At 38.7% G+C, this 14,231-nt stretch overlaps 1 protein-coding gene across 2 annotated transcripts in view; it reads right to left on the reverse strand.

Annotated features, from left to right (window-relative positions):
- Positions 1-269: 269 nt before the first annotated feature.
- Positions 270-14,231, reverse strand: part of cnksr1 (connector enhancer of kinase suppressor of Ras 1) — a 38,873-nt gene continuing 24,911 nt past the window's right edge. The window contains exons 7-21 of one of the 2 annotated variants that reach the window (XM_023352913.1): positions 13,309-13,368; positions 12,577-12,645; positions 12,338-12,463; positions 11,218-11,336; positions 9,103-9,248; positions 7,804-7,943; positions 7,691-7,724; positions 7,087-7,262; positions 6,934-7,007; positions 6,611-6,682; positions 5,787-5,857; positions 5,439-5,500; positions 5,264-5,348; positions 4,559-4,743; positions 270-3,390 (exon numbers count right to left, since the gene is read on the reverse strand). In XM_023352913.1, coding sequence (XP_023208681.1) covers positions 2,761-3,390; positions 4,559-4,743; positions 5,264-5,348; positions 5,439-5,500; positions 5,787-5,857; positions 6,611-6,682; positions 6,934-7,007; positions 7,087-7,262; positions 7,691-7,724; positions 7,804-7,943; positions 9,103-9,248; positions 11,218-11,336; positions 12,338-12,463; positions 12,577-12,645; positions 13,309-13,368 — 2,049 coding nt within the window. In that variant the 3' untranslated portion in view covers positions 270-2,760. Of the gene's footprint in view, positions 3,391-4,558; positions 4,744-5,263; positions 5,352-5,438; positions 5,501-5,786; positions 5,858-6,610; positions 6,683-6,933; positions 7,008-7,086; positions 7,263-7,690; positions 7,725-7,803; positions 7,944-9,102; positions 9,249-11,217; positions 11,337-12,337; positions 12,464-12,576; positions 12,646-13,308; positions 13,369-14,231 lie in introns of both variants that reach the window. The other variant, XM_023352912.1, reaches the window with a different exon arrangement.

The raw sequence follows: 14,231 nt of genomic DNA on the forward strand, positions 1-14,231 counted from the left end.
TCTGAGATGAGATCGTTCCAGACAACGCTGTGCAGAAAACAACCCAGAGGCGCTGACTAGATACAGCTGTATTAGGTTTTATGAAACCAGATGTGCTTACTGGCGGCATATTAAAGTTAAAAGCTGAGTAACTGAGCATTTTTTCTGCAAACAAAGACAATCAGCCACAGAGAAACAGCAATATCTGTCTCAGAACATGCAGGCTCATGCTGGTTATCAATTGTCAAAGTCATAATCTCACTCTGAAAAATCCAGAAAAATCCAAAATGTTGTTGTCAGCATTTTTCTTTATTTTCAGGTTAAAAAAAATAATTGCTTAAACTGGAGACAAAGTTATTCACACCCCTAAAGTCAATACTTTCTGCTTTTACTAATACAACATATTAGGATGATCCAGAGTCCTAGATCTTTCTGTTGTTTTCACCAGAGGTTTTCTGATTTAGGTTTTTTTTTGTCTGTTAAGGCATTTTTGTATTGATTAGGTCATAGGTTTTGTATGAGATCTGATCACAAGATAATAAAAATGTCCTAATATTCAGGACCTAGCACAGTTGACTGAACTCCATGTTTTTATCTTTGAGATAGAAGAAATTAAAAGGTATTTTTCTAGAATGCCTTCCAAACAAATCGTGACATAAAAAAATAACTAAAGGCTGATAAATTTAAAAACGTTATTGAGTATGAAAGCATTTCTCAGTTGGGTTCTGGGTTGAGTTTTTGGGTTCAACAAAAACATTTTATTTTTGTTGTTACAGGAATAAGTTATACATTTATTGCCTTGTTGGGGGGAAGCAATAAGCGTTACACAAAACTGTGCTACATTTTAACATGGCCATTTCTTCCAAACTGTTCTCAGTTTAAAGGCTGGATTTTTCAGAAATTTTCAATGTGAGATTATTACACATATTGGCTGATGATAAGGGGTGCACCGATAAGTTGGCCAGTTGATAATTAACCCTGATTTCTTTAATTTAGAGTGATCAGATGATATTTACATGTGTAACCAATCCAGCTTTACTGTGACAGACACAGACCCGCCGTATTTAATGTGTGCAGTTAAAAATAAATCAGTCATTCCACTAATGCCAATTTAGCGTTTTTGTCTCTATATCTGGCAACTTTTCCGACATAAAAATTGGTATCAGTAAAAATTGGAATTGGCAGGTAAGGCTTTTTAAAGATCAGTGCACCCCTACTAACAATAATTGTGGAGGACACAACAAAAACACTGATAAAAATAAAACACAATTGGTAAAACACCTTAACTTGAAACTAAGAAGCAAATGGATTCAGTCATTATTTAGTTAGATTTAAATTTGAAGCCAATGTAGAAGATAAATCTGACTGACGTTACAACAATGAAAGTTTTGTTGTGTTCTGGTCAAGAAAAGCTAAGCAGAGAATTAAAAACATTTTATTTTTGTTGTTAGAGGACAGATGTAGGAAGCAAAGTAATAAACACTGAAATTCACCCATTGGAGCCTGACATAAACAAAACATTTACTAGTGATTGTCAGTCTTACTGCTCTGAGTCACGTTGACAATATGCAGCTTGTATTTTTTTCAGTAATTTAAATAATATTTTAAAACTATGATATAAATTCATTAAACAATGACTGATAAATGTTTATTATTGCACACCTAAAGAAAACCATAATATTTCATGAGACCAATTTAAAAAATGACTTTCTCTGCAGGAATGCTGTAATTATCATATTATGACTTCACAGTTAGTGAGACCATCCATAAGGAGCATAAGCCACAAAAGATCACTGCTAAAGAAGTCGGACTGTCACAAGCTGCTGGATCAAAACAAATCAACAGAAGGTTTGGTGGAAGGAAAAAATGTGGTAAAACAGAAGGTTGTGAAGCAGCTCTGTCAAGAGTTTGGAGCTGATCCAGAACATGGACAGCAACTTCTTAGCAAGAGTCAATGTGAGAAGCAACAGATTGTTGTTTAGTGGTGCAAAGACCCCTTCTCAGATAAAAGTTAATTTTTGATTTCATTTGGAAATTTAGCTCATTCTGAAAATCCAGCATAAAGTCAGTTTTTATTGGTCTTTTGTAATACTCAAATTTATGAGAAACAGAATTTTTGGTTTTATTATCTGTGTGCCAAAATTAACACAAACAAACATTTAAAATGCATCCATCCGGGTACAAGTTTCACTTTCAATTCTTTATCATCATATTTCAATTTACTGAAATATACTTGCATATATTGGATCTAAATTCTCTTTATTCTTTCAAACCAGCATGGAGAGGCCTTCACTGCTTCATTCACCGCTCAGACAGTCAGTCAGTCTGACGAAGAGTTCATCAGCAAGAGCACAGAAGAGGTGAAGTGAAGCACAGACAAAAGAGCTGAAAAAGCTTCGACCAGCAGCTGCAACTCTGCTGGAAACGTTCCATCAAATGTTTTTCATTTATACCTTTATTAAGGTACTGTGAGTTAACCAATGAAAACAGTAATTATGGGAAAATATTTACACAACATATGAAAAAGGCATGACCTACAGGAAAATTTTAAAATAATGCAAAATCTAATATATTTCAGAATTTCATAAATATGTGCTGAAAACTTGGCAGATTTTTTTCTCATATAACAAGAGAATAAAGTCTTTAAGGATGCAGCCTTTGATTGAGAGGCAATGTTTAGAGATCCTTGAATGTAAATATCAGAACATGCGCTCCTGTTCGACAGCTCCGTGGAAAAAACATTGGGCAACAATAAACGGGCTTCACTGAGCCGCTGAGGTTCTAGATGTAGAAGTAATGACCACCAGCGTCTCTGCTTTCTGCATTTTTGCGCAGCTGATTGTTTATGGAGTCCGACAGAGATCCCAGAGAGAGTTCCAGCAGCGGGCTCGACTCGGGACTCGGAGACTCCCGAGGGATCTCCAGGCGAACATCAGACGGCTCCGCGTCGACGAGCTGCTCACCGTCGCTCAGGCTCAGTCTGTATGCCTCAGTCTCTGCAGCGGCTGTTTCCGTGGCAACCGTTTCCAAGGCAACGTCCTCAGCAGGCGTGTCCCACGCCGAAGCGATGTCCTCACTGCCCTCTGTCGAAGCAACGTCCTCACCGCCCTCCGCCAGAGCGACGTCCTCACCGCCCTCCGCCAGAGCGACGTTCTCACTGCCCTCCGCCAGAGCGACGTCCCTGCCGTCCTCCGCTGGAGCGACGTTCTCACTGCCCTCCGCCGGAGCGACGTCCCTGCCGTCCCTGCTGCCCCCCGCCGGAGTGACGTCCCTGCCACCTGCAGCCGAGGCCAGCTTCTCGATTTCTGAAACCAGCTCCTCGTTCTGATCCTTCCACCGCCGGTACTTGGATGCGGTCAGGTCCGACTCATCCAGGAGCTTGTTGATCTGCAGCAACTCGGCTTCTTTCGCCTGCAAAGGAAAGCGGCTTCAGTTTTCATGCAGCTCTGAGCTGAAATGCAAACATGCCTGCAAGAAACAGGCAGAAGTTTTTCCACCCCAAGCTCAACAGAACGGAGGTGAATCCTTCTGAACTGACAGAAGAAGCCCCTCTGGTTTTTAACTTTAAAGTGCAAAAACGTACAGATCCCCAACAACCTGGTGAATTTACCATTACCATTCTCATTACCTTTAGAATTAAGAAGCATCACATCACCAAACTGTTTTAGAAAATCATTTAACTTCTAAATAATCAAAACTTCATTTATATTTTTAATAAACATCTTTGAATAAACACATTTTTGTTTTTATGGCTGTGATTTGCTTTTTTATGATTGCTAATTTACACCACTATTAACCATTTCTTGTTTTAATAATGTGTTATGTATGTTTACCCATGCCTGTGTTACTTGTTTTTCTTTATTTTTTACCATCAACCAAAGAAAATTAGCCTTGGTGGCTAAATCTGGTATATTTACATGGTTGTTTTAATGTAGTCACATTAATTAATATGCACCGTTCCTTGTGAAATAAATAGAGATGCACCGATCCACTTCCTTTTTTTACTTCCCATTACAACTGAGGTTCAGCATCAGCCAATTCTGATCCAATGCACAAAAAAATGTTGAATTGACTTAGAACGTTTCTTTTTTCTAAACCCAGACATAAATGTACAGAATAAAAATTTATTTGGTAACTTTGCACTAATAAGGCTCACTAAACACACCAATAGCTCCACAAGCTTGGTCAAACATGGAAAAACAACTTAAATCTGTCCAGTCAGTTCAAATAGGAGCATAAAAACAGCGTAAAATAAATAGCAAAGATAAACATTATTATTTAACATGTAAAAATAAACTGCAACAAACCTTCTTTCAAATGGTTCGAAAGAAGGTTTTGAACCTTTGTGCTCTGCATTACTCAGAGCACAAAGCGTAGAATTAGACTGAATAGATCTTTCCTTATGGATCAGGCAGATTGTCAATCTAGAGTTTTTTTCAATATCGGAACAGATACAGATATCGCTATTGGATCGGTGCGTCTCTAGAAGTAAATTCAAGTTCTGACATGAAGTAAACTACAGTTGATGGAATCATTATTCTCGGGGATGCTCCAAACCGGAGGGACTGTCCTCTCTCACCTTCAGCGTGCTGTGCAGGGCCCGCAGCGTGTGCACCTTCTCGTTGATGACCGGGTTCTTGTTGCGCCGGATGAACGACTTCCTGAAGTGGTCCTGCGTGAACGGCTGCTCATGGCCAATCAGAGAAACGCCTCCTTCCTTCAGGTTGTTAAACATCCTCCCCATCTCATCCACGGTGCCACCATCTTAAAAAAAAAAGACACAAAATACGACATGAAAACATCTAACCTTTCATTATTTATGAACCAAGAAAGAAAGTGAAATGACTTGCACTACAAAAACACAAAACCTTACAGAGTGCTTTTGTTGTCGCTTCTAGTGTAAATATCTTAGTGCACTTGAAATAAGACAAAAATAATTTGCAAGTAACTTTTCAACAAGATATAGGAGCTTGCTTTGAGTAAGTAATTCTTTAATATTGACGAAAAATTACTGGTTTCATTGGCAGGTTATTATAACATGGGCAAAATGTCATATTGTAAGTGAAATTATCTGCCAATGGTACTAGTACATTTTCATCAATAGTAAGAAACTATTGACTTAAAACAAGTTCCTACATATTGTTGGAAAGTTACTTACAACGTACTTTTGTCTCATTTCTAGTGTACTAGGATATTTGAACAAGAAACTAGACTAAAAATATTCAGTAAGGTTTTGTGTTTTTACAGTGTGAGGAGCACAGGTCCTGTCAGGGCATATTTGTACCTTTACTGCCCTCTGTTGAAGAAGTCGGTAATGGCGCCTTGTTTATTTTCCCCTTAGGTCGAGGCAGAGTGTTAGACTGAACTTTCTGCTGCACACACAGAAACACACATTAACACCATCAGCAGGTCGAAGCGCATTTATTTTTGCTGCTTTGACTCTTTTTTATTGCACCAACCTTGTTTTTCCTGCGAGCTGAAGGAGACGATTCGCTCTCCGATTCAGTTTCGCTGTAACATTCTGTGAAAACATTAACAAGGCTGTTGAAATAATGACATTACCTTAAGTGTGCGCTGGTTTCCATTATTGTTATCAACCAGCTGCCTGGCAACCACAGCAACAGCAATTAGGCTCCTTTCACTGCTAACGGTTAACATTTCATAATTCAGAAACACGATTATGTGTTTTCCCACTGGTGCTGACACTGCAGCCTCAACAAGCATTACAGCTACAGATAACAAACATTTAGAAAATGGAATAAAAAATATTTTTGCTTAGAAAAGTGAATAGAAAAGTGTTGGGCTACCTTCTTCACTATCTGGGCCTTTCTGGAGCCTCTTGTGCTTCTGTATGGCTATAATCAGACTGTTGATCCACCTGAAGAAAAATAAATATTATTATATCAAAAGTTACGGTGCACTGGAGAAATATTCACACTCCCCTAACGTTCGTCATGCTGCAGCCTTAAACATCAGTGGATTTTATTGAGAGTTTATTTAACAAACTAACACAAAGATGAACAGTGAGATGTGGAAGAAAAATAGTCTGTGCTTTTATACAATTTAACAAAAAATCTGAAAATTGTGTTGTGCATTTGTATTCAGTGAATGTCTTGATGGGACAATTAGCTTTACAAATTTGGCCCCAAATACATGCGAAAAAGTGCAAAAACAATGTATTTTTTAATTTTAATTTCAAAGCTATAAGTTACTTTGTTTGTTCGGTCTGTGACTAAGACACAAAATCCCACTAAATACAGTGAATTTACTGATTGTAACATTGACAAATTACCAAAACAACAGATATTCATACTATTGCAAGGCACTGTAGGTTGAAATATTAAGAAAAATGTTTTATTGCTGCTAGGAAATCACATCTGTAGGGGCTGTTAAAATTTTTTAACTGTTTTTGCAGGAGAAAGAGAATCCATTAATTCCAACAGCAGGGGGCAGCGTGCATCTGCACCCAAAACAATACGATCAAATGCTGTTGTGAGTGAATAAAATAAGGTAATAGAGTGGATGCATGAAATATTTTTTACATTTTTCTACTTATTGGCATTACCCTATCAATAAACACAAAATAAGTAAAAAAGAAAAAGTCATGTTGGATGTTCTGTTTCCAGCTTACTTGCTCAGGTCGGCGGCAGAATCAACGGCGAAGAAGAAGTTCTGAAATTTCTTATGGGTCATTTGGAAAACGCTGCAGAACAAAGATGGAGGGATGAGGGTCCGAGTCACATGAAACACACAGTGGAGGTCCACAAAAATCCTAATTATTTTCCTCTGTAAGATGATGAAGCATTTCGGTTTGTCCAAAATAGCAAGAAGAACCTGAGATTATAAAACCTCGCTTTTATTCTTGAACCTTAAATGCATAAACCACAAATCCATCAACGTCAAAGAAAAATGTTACAGGTTTGCAATATGATCCATCATGAAAGGAATACTCACTGTTTTCTCTTGTGCTCTCCACCACTCTCTAAGTTGTAGCTGGATACACTTAGGAGACCCTCAGCTTTTTCATCCTGAAGAAAATACAAAAATCAGATTTACAATCTTAAAAGTGCTAAAAGTGCATTCTTTGAAAGTTTTTTTTCCCCCTACCTGTTGCGTGTTATACCAGTACAGATTGGGTCCTTTCAGAACAAACCAGAAGCGCTGCCACTTCTGGGTGATGAAGACGCTGCTCTCCTTCCTCTTTTTCCAGAGCCAGCCGTCGCAGTCGGGATGAGCCAAGTCCCGGCAGGAGACTCGGCGCCGGCTCAGAGCTGTCGACATTCCTGGGAATCCACCACAAACAACACAAAAGGAAAGATGAGTAAATTAAAGCTGTTAAAAACCTTTATTTTCAACTTTAATGTTGCTTTTCATCCATTTTTTAATCTAATAGTAATTCAGTAAATATATCTTCAAAAAGCTCTTTTTCTATAGCTTCTAATTTGACTTAAATAATCCTTAAATGTTTATTTTGTAGTTAAATAAAGCAATCTTTTAACACTATCAATGCAGTGCAGAAGTATTCATACTGCTTGAGCTTTTTCACATGTCACATAAAAACTACAAATTTAATTTGCAAATAATACACAAGGTAGTGCATAACTTTGAAATGGAAGAAACTTTATACAGTTTTGGTGTACACGCAAACTGGTTTGAAATGTACAAATACGTTTGTTTTGTGTCTGTTTACTGTTTGATCCAAAAGTATTACCTTTCGTAGAGCTCTTCTTGGTTTCCTTATTCGACTGGAAAAAGAATAATTAGGAACGTTACAGAGATCTTAATGTAATCTTTGACTTTGCTGAAACTGAAGCATCCTCTCACCGTGTGCCCCACCATGTCTGGGCAGGAGCTGACGCTGCTTCTTTCTAGGTTAAATTCAAAAGGCGAAGGACTTCTTGGTGACGGCGTTCGGTCTTTCCTGAGATTTGGAGAGCGCCTCGAACCATCCAGACTCTCAGCCACTGCAATAACGAGTTTGAGTTCACAATCAATAACCTAAGTTATTACACTTTTTTAAATAATCACTTATATTCAGTCAGAATTATCAGCAGGGAGGATCATCCTCATAAGCATAATATTTAAACAATCCTGTTTTTTTATTTTTCCTCACATTTCAATGTTTTATACAAATTTTTTATTTATCATTCTTATTTGTTCTTTTGTTCATTATTTTTATTGGTTGAGGCATTGCATGATTCCCTCCGTTTTTGGATGCTTTTGAGCTGGAATGCTTTTCAGTCTTACTTTTCTTTTTTTTTTTTACTTTTGCAGTTGTTATGATGTGTAACCACGGCAACATGGCATCGTTTTGTTACAGGAGGAGTTAAAAAGAAGGCTTCTTGTATGCAGAGCAGGATCAAAGAAGTTCAAGCCGTCTACGCTCAGCTTTCTAACCATGCGACCAGGCAGAGGGTTAAAGAGGAGTGGCAAAAGCAAACAAGGTGGATTAGCAGAGTTTGTGAACAACTGGTGGTGTTACTTTGAAATATCATCTCTGCTGCTGTTAGCATGTCACCACAGTCATGAAAAGACAGTCAGACAGCAACAGTCTTCAGTCAGAGGCCAAAACTGACTGCTACTGGAGGTCTTTTCTGCCCACAGCATCAAAATCCATGACTCTTTGAAGACATTTGGATACGAGTTATGATGATATTTAATTTCTCTTTGAGATTAATAAAGAATTTTTGAGTTGAGTTGAATTACAAATACATGTGGCAGGAACTGCACACCTGCAATATTTACAGGTGTGCAGTCAGTCTGAGTCTATTTTAGTTTACAATATTCTAGTGAATGTCTTTAAGAAGCAATATATTTATTCTAAATTTGGTTTCTGTTATGCTTTAGTAACCAAAGAACAGATTTGCACTGTTCCATGGCCAGGCTCGTTTGCTAATCACACCATCTTGGTTTCTGGTTCAGACACAAAACTGAGCTCAGCTGACAGTTTTCCTTTGTTTTGATTGGCTACATCCTGCAGAGTATTAAAAATGCCACAAGGAATGACAGAATGAACCAATTATTGTTGGGGTATTTTGTGTTGAAGATGATTCATCCTGACTTATTGCTGAAAGTACAATAATTAAAAAAAATCCCCAACATACGGAGGGATTTTTTAAATACCTGACGCCGGCAGAGGAGACAACCTGCCTGGTTGGTTCTGAAATGCAGCTAACGTCACGGTCCTCTCCTGCTCCCTGTCAGAAGGCAACTCAGACTCTTCCTGTCCCATATGCTTCTGTCGAACCTCCGGCCCATGAATGGCCCGCCTGCAGCACAACACAAACAAGAAGCATTCTTAGAAACCAGGCGGGGAATCTGGGAACTTCTAAGAAGTTGCAAATTCTGAGATTTTTCCAAAAACCAAAAAAAAAAGTAAATAAAATAGTTGGTACCATGTGATGACAGCTGTCAGCAGAACTGACCGCAGCCGTCATTTAAGTCAGGCGTCATATGATACTGATTTAACACTGAGTGAAGGAAGCTGTGTTTAAACAGACACTGATACAAAACCAAAACTTCTACAGAGATCAGATATGACTTTACACGCCTGCAGCCTGAAATGTGGATCTGCAGTGCATCACCTCCCACTCCCACCATTTATCTGCCTGAGCTCCCTCAGCCATCATTTCTCATGTTTGCTTCTTCTAACTTTTTCCTATGATTTTTCTCCTTTAGGTTTTTTATTGCCGTTCTGAAACTCACTCAGATGCTGGTTGGCATCTTCATCTATTATTTCGCTCCCGTTTCCAGCGAACGTCGGCTTGTCGGTGGAATTTATGGCATTTGTGAAGTGACGTCACGTTAAACCCTTTGGGTTCAGGCAGATTAAAAAGGTCAGCAGAGGATGTGGGAGGTTCTGTTCAACTCAGTAAATCTGTGATCACTTAGTGAAACAAACGTTAAACAAACCTGGATGTCTGGATGTGGAAATGAAATAAGATTTATGTCATCTCCCACAGATTCATTAATGTTTTTTTGTTTAGGCAACAAGTGTTTATAAAATCCCTCACAGGTTTTTAGAGGTCTTACGTTTTTTTGACTCACTTAAATATGTCGGATTGTTAAACAGGTTTTTGTATTAGACAAAGATGAAACAAAAGGTAGTTTTCTGGTTTATTTGACCAGAGTATCGTTGTCAGAATTTTACGCTTGAGCTGCGGATCTCACAGCTTTCCCAGTTACCATGGAGTTCTTGGCTGCTTCTCTGATTGATACTCTCAGATTTAGCTGGATTGCCATGTCTTGGCACTTTCCAATTTCAGATGATTGATTAAAAAGAGCTCTGTGAGATGTTCAAAGGTTTATAACCGAACTCTGATTTAAAATTCTTCAGAACGTACTGATGGGTTTGTTGGTCTTCCTCTAAGAAACCTTTGAGGCTTTCACAGATTAGTTGTATTTATTCAACTACGCATAAGTGACTTCTTGGGTCACGAGTGTCATACTCCTTTTCATGTTCTCCAAGGCTGGTTGTGGCAGAATGTATTGATAAAACCAATTAACAAACTCTTGAAATATTGGTAAATAGCTGTTTCTGCATCCAATAAGTACATCATAAAACCTTTCTTGTTGATCCAGGATTTCGTGATTGTTTTGGGGATTGTTTTGCAGTCAAAGTCACTAATTTTGTGGTGCTAATGTAGGAATATTTGCAAGGAATTTCATCATATTTATTATGACGTTCAAAGTGACTTTTGTTACTTCTCATATCGATAACAAATTATAACTTTACATCAAGTTACACTGAGACAGCTGTGTTGTAAAAATAAGAAATATTGCCACCTGCAGGTGTGAATTGGTATCAATTAAACTCAATCATTTTTAAAATCTTTGCAGAAAATTTGAAATAAACTCACGGTTTAAATTGATGTTGATTTTGCACAATTTTCTGCGAATATAGAATTGTGAAATTCTGAAAGAAATGATTGCAGAAATTTGGCATCTTGAGTCTAGAGGGCCACTAAAAGAGTTGTGGCGGGCCAGATTTGGCCCGTGAGCCTTGAGTTTGACATGCTGAAGGGTTGCACTGGATTTTATTCATGGTTATCAGATCAGGGTATAGAGAAATTGAAGAAATATTCAAGCTAAACCTTCAGCCATTTATGCTAACATTTGGTGGGGATCTTTTGCATAAAACACAAACAAAACACATGGTATTGTGTTATTGACATGGCAACAAGTGAAAAGGTGAATGTGTATGAATATTTTTACAAACTAATTTATTAATAATCCTACCTAAATGACAGGGATCTGACAGAAGCTGCTACTCTCTCAAATATGGAGTGCCTCTGATTCTCCTCTTTGCCCTCCGGTTCTTCTTCCTCCGAACTCACTCGTCTCTCCTCTTCCTCCTTCTACGAACAAATGAAATCCAAACATGTAAGTGTGCACATTAAAGCCTGTGTGTGTCTACAGGTTAGCACAGGGTTAAGAAAGCGGATGTCACGCGGACTGCGATGGCAGGTTCTGTCTGCACACACTGCGGTCGAGTAGATGAGAGAGGAACACGGTCACACAAACACAAAGTCTGTGAAAGTCTCGCTGAAAGCCGAGCGTCGTCTCGGGGCAATATGGGCTGAAACACAGAGCTGATTCACATCTTTCTCTCAGCCTGAGCCGCCAGCTAGATCCCAGATTATCATGGCAATGGTCACAAGGGGGTGTGAAGTGCACAGTGTGCGCGCGTGAACTTGTTCACTGATGCAGCGTTTCACTGTGGTGATCATAAACAAACAACAGTCGACATGGTGACGAGTTTAAGTGTTGGTGGAAATGGATCCCGAGTGGTGACGAGATTTTTTCCAAAGATGCGTCTCATAAGTGAAATATCAGAGCTGCAAAATATCAGCAGTGATAAGAGAGAAATAAATATGTCCGTAAATATGTGACGTCTGGTTTGGGTTTGATGCATATCAATATTAGAGATGCACTGAGTTACAGATCTGCTGGTGTATCAACCTTCCAGACCTCCCAGGTCTTCTGGTACTGGTTCTGGTCTGGTCTGCGTCCTCAGAACCAGAGCTAAATGTGGAGAAGCAACATTCAGCTTCTATGCACCACAAATCTGGAACAAACTTCCACAAAACTGCAAAACAGCCAAAACACTGAGAGCCTTTAAATCTAGACTAAAACCATCCTGTTTATAGTTGCTTTTGAAACATAATCAATGAAACATTAATCAACATTTTGATGTGTAACGACGGCAAAATGTAACATTGATTTTGTGTTCTCTGACCTTGCTTTTTTGTGTGTTTTTATGATGTAAAGCAAATTGAACTGCCTTGCTGCTGAAATATGCTAGACAAATCAAATTTGAACCTGAATGTGAACTTGGTGTGAAGCTAACCTGACTAACCTGCACAGGTGTGATCTGGATCGAATGCTTGCGCTGCAGCGAACCTGGGATCCTCTTTATGATCAGAGTCACTCCACCAGGATTCTCCCGCACCTTCTCAATAAGTCTGGCTCTGCTCCAACCGACCTGATGCAGCAGCACAGATTATTTCAGCGTGAAGGTTTTTCTCTTTGTGCACAAGTGTTAGTCCGACATAAATACAGGTGTATGGATCACCCTCCATGTACTGCATCACTCACCACTATCTGGTCGTTGACTTGGATCACTTCATCACCAGACAGGACTCGCAAATAGGCATCAGTGGAAGGCTGCAAAAGGAGGAACAAGCAGCGTAAACCTGGAGCTGCTGCAACACAAAACCAGCTAAATGTAGCACAGAACAATCCCAACAACGCTATAAATCAATTTCTGACAGTATTCATATTCCCAGCTTGGATTTATTACGCAACATTTAAAATGAGCAGTAGTGTTTACAAATGCAATGCAGCAAGTGCCTGCAGGTTGTAGAGTTTAGAGCAGACAGATGAGCCTTTGGCTGAAAATAATGTGTCATGCCTCACTGTCTTTAACAGATCAGAGAAAACTGTGCTGTCACTTTGCCGTTTCTTTGTTTTTATCGTCACTGAGGCCAGAGAATGAAAAGTGTTGTTGTTAATTTTCACTTTTCATAACAAAAATGACAAGTGTTTGGCAAAACAACAGCAACTAACCAAACACTAGCAGAAAAAAGAACAAAAGTGTTCTTTTGAGGCAAAAACTGGGTAACAGATTGGACCAGAGACATTGCTCGTTATCGTCTTCTTCTCTTACATCAGTGGCTTTTTTAGCAAGGCACTAATGTAGGCAGCTGAGTAGTTCAATGTGGGGAAGACCCCTCTGGACACAGAGCTCAGGAGGACCACTGAGTCACACACTGCTGGTCGGCTGCATCAACGTCCAAATGGGAGGAAAAGCAAATGTGTGAACCTGACCTCAGCAGCCGTTCCCGTCACGTAGTGGTTGCTGGAGCTGGTGGATGTTATCTCGATCCCCTGAGAGAAATGGAAACAAAAAAAAATGCTGTGCATAATTCAGAAAGATAAAATAACTTGTGAGTCTGCACAGTGTGAATCTGCACAAACAGCTTGGACAGAAGCAACATAACGATGATGCTGCTGTTATAATTGGATTCTGTGGAAATATCGATGTTTGTTCATCAACTTGTCATCACTAATCACAAGTTAAATTACACAATCAATACATATCTAATGGCGATGGAAATATCAATGGATAAAAAGTGTTTCATTCCTGTATTTATGACATTCTGATTTTTAAAAGAAGCACTACATATATACTTTTCCTGTTACTTTTTCCACATTGTGTAACAATCTTTAACTTATGACTAGTATGGGTTTGAACTTTACGTTTCATTTGTGTTTCTCTTTTGGATCATTTCTTTGGATCTTGCCATGCTTGGTTATTATTTGTGTTTGTTCACTTATTCATTAAACATTTGTGCCTTTACACCTCTTGTTTCTTTAGATTATATTCCCTTCTGTTTTGTAGTTTCTCCCTTTGTTTAGTTCTTTGTTCCATTCGTTTTCTGCGCTGCTCCTCTTCCAGCCTGCTTTTCTGCACCGATGTTTTCCATTCTCCACTGATTAGTTTTCTTTGTTGCTTGGTCAGTTACTCCTCTTCCTCAGCATATAAACTCGTCTATCCTCATTGCTTTATAAAACACAGAACTTCAATGGATTTTTGAGGATTTTATGCAACATATCAACAGAAAATGTAATAAAAACAAACAAAAACAAATACCAAATGATTGTGATGTATATTGAGCAATCTATCAAGCATATATTAACTCATCAAAATGCAATTTATGGAGGTTCAGTTTAGTGCTGGGCAATACAAC

Source organism: Xiphophorus maculatus, chromosome 19, assembly GCF_002775205.1.
Source record: "Xiphophorus maculatus strain JP 163 A chromosome 19, X_maculatus-5.0-male, whole genome shotgun sequence".
In the NCBI taxonomy this organism is placed as follows: domain Eukaryota; kingdom Metazoa; phylum Chordata; class Actinopteri; order Cyprinodontiformes; family Poeciliidae; genus Xiphophorus; species Xiphophorus maculatus.